Source organism: Gymnogyps californianus, chromosome 1, assembly GCF_018139145.2.
Source record: "Gymnogyps californianus isolate 813 chromosome 1, ASM1813914v2, whole genome shotgun sequence".
In the NCBI taxonomy this organism is placed as follows: Eukaryota; Metazoa; Chordata; class Aves; order Accipitriformes; family Cathartidae; genus Gymnogyps; species Gymnogyps californianus.
Window position 1 is genome coordinate 97,634,470 of NC_059471.1, and position 6,808 is coordinate 97,641,277.

The 6,808-nt window shown below is 51.0% G+C and overlaps 1 protein-coding gene across 1 annotated transcript; it reads right to left on the reverse strand.

The window, feature by feature from the left end:
- Nucleotides 1–930: 930 nt before the first annotated feature.
- On the reverse strand, nucleotides 931–3,518 carry CRYAA (crystallin alpha A). Its single transcript, XM_050911676.1, has 3 exons — nucleotides 3,312–3,518; nucleotides 2,230–2,352; nucleotides 931–1,140 (listed from the first exon to the last, which is right to left on the reverse strand). Exons 1-3 carry the CDS (start codon nucleotides 3,498–3,500, stop codon nucleotides 931–933), a joined length of 522 nt encoding a protein of 173 aa, XP_050767633.1. The 5' UTR covers nucleotides 3,501–3,518.
- Between the last annotated feature and the right edge of the window lie 3,290 nt (nucleotides 3,519–6,808).

The window sequence follows — 6,808 nt, forward strand, 5'->3', positions numbered from 1 at the left end:
GTTAGGCACCACACTAACCTTTCAACTTCAAAAGCCTTAGAAAGGAACAAATGAAACCCCCAAAGCCAATTGCATGTTTCCTATATCTCTTTATTGACCACCACTGACCGCGTTCTCAGGTTGAGTGCCAGATACCAGTGGAAGAGGTGGAGCTACCCTAGAATTACAGGGAGAGTAAAAGGGAGATGGTGTGTTACGCACAGGCTGGGGAGAGCTGGCTGGGGATGTGAAGCCTCTGCACAGCGGTGAGCCCCCCTCTCTCCCCTGAGGGCCTACTAAGACAGTGGAAAGACGTGCTTGTCCTCGTGTCAGTTGTCCCTAAGGGAAACGACAGGGTAGTGGTGTGAACAGATACACTTAAACACTTTGCTGAAAAAAAATATACGTTGCAACCCCCGAAGGTAAGATGTTATTATTTCTCCTGTGGTTGCAAGGAACTCGTGGCATGTTCATCGCATGTACGCAGGATCTCAGGTGTGGGGCTTGGCTCTGTTGCATTTTTTTTAAGAGTAACCAGTTTAAGTCTGCGTAGGGTAGAGCAAGTCTTCAGGGCTTCTCCCCTGCTCCAAGCCTCGCCTCAAGACTTGGTGCGCCAGGAGCCAGCGTTACTTGTGCACTCCCTCCTACCTGATGGTGGTTATGGACTACAGCACTGGACGAAGACCCTTTCAGCAAGTACAACAGCGTGGCAGCACACGCCATCCATGTCATCCCCACAGCACAGCTCACAGGTTTAAGCTTCAAAGTCCACCAGCCGCTCACCCAGCCCCCCATCCCATCCAAGGGAAAGGGAAAAAAAAAAAGAAACAAAAGGGGGAGGGAGGAACCAATAAAATAAACCCCTCTAGATATTCACTGATATCTATGCAATGGCTCTGGGAATGAGACCTGCAGATGGTGGCAGCCTGCATACTGCAGCGGCAGGCAGGCTTAGGAGGAAGGCGCGGAGGTGGGCTTCTCCTCCCGGGACACGGGGATGGGCCTCTCGCTGTGGCTGGCGTCCATGTTGGAGGGGACCTTGGGGCCCGTGAAGGTCAGCATGCCATCGTTGGACAGGGAGCAGGTGATGGCAGCCTGGTCCACGTTGGCGGGCAGGCGGTACCGGCGGTGAAATTCGCGGGAGATGTAGCCGTGGTCGTCCTGAGAGGCAGTGGGGAAAGGGGGGAAGGCCCGTCAGAAACCCCCCCGGCACCGCGCCGTGCCTCCCTCTGCCTGACCCCACAGCTCCATCAGAGGGGGGCCCACATTCGCCCTGGCTTCTCATGACACTGTACTGCCGGTACCACCGGGCACATCTCTGCTTTTTATGCTATTTTACAGGTTTGTAGGGGCAGGTGTCCCCCCATGATGTCCCTGAAGCTGCAAGAGCTGAGCAGAACAGCAGGGTGTGATTTTGGCCATATTATAGGTTGGGATCTGATTTGGATGGGGGGCCTGCCAAGGCCTCTGATTTCAAAGGATGCTTGGAAAGAAAGTTTGGGGTTCTGCGAAGGTAAAAGCAATGTGCGCTTGTGCGCCCATGTATTTCCTTACTAGGCAGCAACTCTGTGTCAGCCAAAGTACACAATCCTGGCCCCCTTTTTTTTTTGGCTAAAAGAATGAGAAATGCAAATTTTTTTTTGAGTCAGCCGTGAAAACGGCTGCTCTCTTCCTCTGGAAAAAATAACTATATTAAAACATACATACTGTTTCCAGGCTAGAGCTTTGTCTGGCCAAAAAAGTGTATGAGAAGAATTAAACCCCTGCTGGTATAATTCACTTTTCGACCCCCACAGATATTTCCATGACATACGTGTTAAAAGTTTCCAAGCCTGAGGCATTCAGTTATTTTTCTTTTGTTTTGTTTGCTCTTGCTTTTCTCTCCTAGATCAGCACATGAAAACTCTGTTTTCACTAACGATTCTGCCTTATGAAAACTCAGCCATGCTTCGGCAGTGCCAGATGATGTTCTTTGTCTGGCCCAGTGTTATTAGTGAACAATGGACATCGTCATCTGACGGTTATGGAAGATGATGATTGAAAATAAACAAAAGAGGAGTGGATTAGCTCATTATTGTTAGATATCAGGTTGGGGCTCTATGGGAACAGGCAATGCCAATAATGACAATCGATAAATAACTCCTTCTTCTGATATATTCTATTTTTTTCCGTCAGCTGAGGACCGTTGGAAAGAAAGAAAACAGAGCTCGACTCCCCAGTTCCTCCACCATCACCATCACTTCCACTTACCTGTCTTTCACTGTGCTTGCCATGGATTTCCACAAAGTCATCGATAATCTTCACACTCAGGTCTTCAGGAGAGAAGTGTTTTACATCCAGCATGATTGTAAACTTGTCCCGGTCAGACCTCACCTGAAACGAACATTGTTAGACAGTAAGACCCAAGTTCTAAGCGCAGAGGCAGAGCCAGCGTTGCGGCAGCTTAAAAGCCGGAGAAGGGGTGGTCTGGCGGTGGCACAGTTTCTCCTTCTGTGACTACGGGCCTCAGTGGGGGTCTCCTTCCCATCGCAAGGACCAGGGACACTGGGAGGCTGCAGTAGGCATCTGTGCCATTGCTACTGCTCTGGGGAGAGGTGTCATTTCTCGCTGCTATTCTTGTGCCGGGGACCCCTTTGCATTCAGCGATCTGCCAGATGCACCGGGCATTTGTACTCAGCAGTGAGAGGGGACGGAAACCAGCGTAATATTCTCTGGTAGCACGCGTTTCATCCTTTCAGCAATTTATAGTTTCTTTGTGGTCTTAGCTCTGGGAGGAAACCAGTAAGAGAGGGCTAGAGAAAGCACTGGTCCCTGAGCTTCGGACCACAGTCCCCACGGCTACGCGCTCCTCTTACACGCTGCCTTCGGAGAATTGCTCCTGGGTCCTCCAGTGTGGGCTTGCAAAAACCACCAAGCTCCTGAGGTGGAGGAGGGGGCCGGAGGAAGCCCCCGCTCACCGGGGTCCTCTCCCATGCTGAGCTGCCCTCATGCGTGCTTACTCTGGGAGCAGCCTAGCTCTTCCCTTGCCATACGGCCGGTGGGCGCAAGGGCAGCCAAGGCAGCCTTTCACGTGTCGGAAACAACCATCAGGAGGCAAAACAGTTTCCACTTCTCGAAGGGAAGCCTTCTCCCCAGCAAGGGTTTCCCTCCATGCCCAAGAAGGGGCAGGCGGGCTGTGCTTGGTGGTGGGCCAGAGGTCCTCCTTGCCCCCTCGCACCCCGGTGCGGGGCTACAGCCACCGGCCCCTGCCGGCGAGCCACGGGTGGGGAGGAGCAGGCAGACGCGTAAGGAGGGAGAGGAAGGAAAAGGAGAGGAAGCCAAAGGGCCCTTACCTCTGAAATGCCCGACTCCAGCACACTGCGGAAGAGGGACTGCCTGTAGTAGGGGCTGATAGTGGAAGAGAACAAAGGCAGGAGATCATACTCAAGGAGACCCTCTCCGAAAAACTGGTCGAACAAACGGCTTGGAATGAGGGGTCCCAGAGCACGCTTGAACCAGGGGTGCTGGATGGTAATGTCCATGCTTGCTGCTGCTGCGACCTGTGGCTGCAAGGGGAGAGCGGTGGGGGCAGTGCAGCCGCTGGGGAGACAGCGATGCCTTGGCTGGACTGCGCAGTGAAGCCCCAGGGAAGCTCCCCCTATATATACCGGTCTCGCAGAATGAAGGCATTAGCGGGATTTCTCTGGAAAGACATGATCTCATGATGGAGGCAACGTGGTCAGCAGAAATGCAGAGACTGACCTGGAAATGACAGTCTGGTTGGAATCGGCGCCAGATCTCCCAGTGGGACGATGCCAGGCAGCAGGCTGTGAGACACGCGGTGCCCAGGGGTACTGGCAGGTCCTCTATGGGATCAAGCAGGCTAAACAGGACACCCCGATGGGCATCTCAAGGATGCTTGTGAAGGAGGTCTGCTCTGTGGGTCTTTGTAACCCACCCTTGGCTTTTCATTCATTTGCTTCTCTTTCTGCCCCTCCTTGAAACAGAGACACAAAGTCTCTTCCAAATAAATGAAACCGCTTTCTTCCAAGCAAGGAAGAAGGGTTTGATTCAGGTTGAAGAAAGGGAAACTTTTTTTGTGACATGCTATAAAGTGTTTACGCCACTTGAGAGGGGCCTGATACCCCCGGTGCGGGGATCCTGGCAGGACTAACGCATGATGCAGAGCATGAACACGGCTTTGACAAAACAGAAACTTTTAACAAACAAATACTTTGCCAAAAGAAAGAAGGAAAAATAAGTTTGGTCACCGACCGTAACAGCAGTCTCAAAGCTGCTCTTGAGAGTGTCCTTGTTTTGATTTAGGAGTGTTGTGGGAGATTCATTTATCTCCCGGTGTCATGACACAGATCCTGCTTAACATGCGTTTCTGGTTACGGCTGTTTGGCATTTCTGTTTCACTTAAAGCCACCTTTAAGGGGTCATCTGCCATCCTGGACAGACCGGGGAAGGGGCACGTGGACAGCCCACTGTGGGAGCAGCAAGGTCTGCCAGAGAGCTGAGGCGGCTGGGCAGCGACAGGGTGGCAAGGCTGCCCGGCTCCACAGCAAGGCTTGGCATGAGGCCATGGCGACAGCCAAAACCTGATTTCCACTGGAGCCAGTGATGTAAGGACTGCATCCTAGGGGCCTTCTGGACAGCAGAAGCACCTATGTCAGGAGTCTTGTGCATCTCAGCACGTTTTGCAGTCAGCAGAGAGCGAGGGAGAGAGAGGAGAGGGCATCTCCAAAAGGCACTTCAGAGCTGAGGGGCTGAATCATCCTTTCATGGTGCCAGGGACTAAAGAAATCAAGGGTGGCTGAGATCCTGGCATCAATGCTTTGGGAGAAATGGGATCAATCCAGGCCAGAGGAGCTAAATTCAGAAAAGCACTGAGGCAAAGTGACATTCAGCTGGGCATCGCCTGGCATTTGGCACCATGTGGTCTTGGAAAGTCCTTGGCCTTGACTCCCACACATGACCCCTCCCCACACAGTGCACGGAGGCAGGGAAGGAAAAGTGGGAACCAGAAGATCCTGTTACAGAGGCTTTCCTTCATGGAAAGCAAAAAGTTGAGTAGAAAACCACCCAAAAAGGCAGTAGAGACCACTAAGAAGACAGATGAGAGTTTAGGTTCAACCTCACCTAGTTCCAGCAAGAAACGGCCCTCTGGTCTGGCCATGGCTCTCAGGCATGAAGGCTTTTCTAAAATCAGGTGCTAAAATGAGATCAATCCCTCCTCAAGACATGGAGGAAAAAACCACAACAGACAGACCTAATCCCCCATTCGGTCCCATTGTCTCAAATCTGTCATTTTGCTTGAGAAAATGAAGGGAAAGCAAACAAAAGTCATAAAGCACTACCAAGATTTTTCTTCAAGAGCTCTATGAGATTTGGGTCTTTGCCCCAGGAGAGAAGAAAATCTCTCCTCAGCCACCCAGTACCAGAGACCTGCTAACCTGTATTTAACCAAATGGCAGCAGTGACCTGATATACGCAGAATGAAAGGAGAGAGAGAGGAACAGGTTCAAATCCCAAGCCACTCACTGGAGCACACAAAGCAAATTATTTATTTGGCTGGTAGAAGAGCAGGTGGGAACTGTGCCCTGACACAGAAAGTGAGACAGATTTGGGGGTCTGACATACCATCTGGGCCCCAGCCATGCATGAGGGGTGGATGCAATCCCTGCAGTGTGTTGGGAACATCCCCTTTGTGTTTCCCAAACCAGGGGTTATACCAGGAGCACAGGGAGCAACGCACACAATGCCAGGCTCCTCTCTGGGCATCTTTCAGTCCTTAAGAAACTGCCAAACCCTTGAGCTCTCACCTCCAGCGTGTTCCCCATGCAGGAACGGGGTCGGATTATTGCGGCGGGGAGGAAGAAGGGAGCCCAGGCAGGCTGTACCTCTCTCAGCAACACCGACCAGCAGCACATTGGTGCTCTTAGTTAGGCACCAGGAAAGCAGCCGCTTGCCTACACACCACCACTTATCTCACAGGGAAGCCCAACAAAATCCATCACCTACCCACGGCCTGAAGCTTGCTCCAGGAGCGGAGCATGTGTGTGTTCAACATGTGATCGGAGCGCCCCATATGTTCAGCAGGATGATGGGAATGCGCTGTTGACAGGAAAATGACAAATATGTCTTCACCTAAATTTCATCTAAAATTATGTATATTACCACACATTCAAATACTTGAAAAGTGGCAGCCAACTTTATGGTTTTATGTCTCTAGTTTCTTCTGGACCCACGTTTTCATGGCTCTCCCTAGAACTAATCATATCCATTTTGTCTTTGATGGACATTTTTGTCTTTTATGGGCAAAATATTTCACTGAAATGTAAATTTCATTTACAGAAGTTTTTTCTGATACAGACTTCGCACTGCCTGTATGCCTCCAGGCAACAAGCAATCTCCTGAGACTCATCACATCAAACTTCCAATGGTCTAAAACTTAGGTGTCCAGTCCAAATGAGTTCTCCAGGCTCCCTGTCCAGTCAGTGGAGAGAGACAGATGCCTCCAGATGGCTCACATTATAATGTAGGTGGGTAGGAAAGGTGAAATGAGACACCTTTCAGCAGTGCCCACATCTCAACTGACTAAGGAGGGAGCCTGGACAGCTGCCTTCGGGGAGGCAATTCTAATTCTAACCTCCTTCTGGACAAGCAGAGCTGGTGAGATGAATCCCATCCAGTGGGAATTTGGTATGAGAGGAGAAAGCAATCATTTTGCACCAGTTCAGGGGACCAGACTTCTCACAGGATGCACATTTGTGCATCATTATCACCTACTGAGCAAAAGCAGTGAGATTTGTTGGTGTTCCTATAAAAGGAAGAAAAATGAGTG

What these genes read in the sequence shown, in the direction of transcription:
- CRYAA (XM_050911676.1), bottom strand. Translation starts at nt 3,500, where the DNA reads ATGGACATTACCATCCAGCACCCCTGGTTCAAGCGTGCTCTGGGACCC. An exon ending in TGGAGTCGGGCATTTCAGAG is followed by an intron (nt 2,353 to 3,311) that starts GTAAGGGCCCTT and finishes TGTTCGTTTCAG; the next exon opens with GTGAGGTCTGACCGGGACAA. An exon ending in GCAAGCACAGTGAAAGACAG is followed by an intron (nt 1,141 to 2,229) that starts GTAAGTGGAAGT and finishes ACTGCCTCTCAG; the next exon opens with GACGACCACGGCTACATCTC.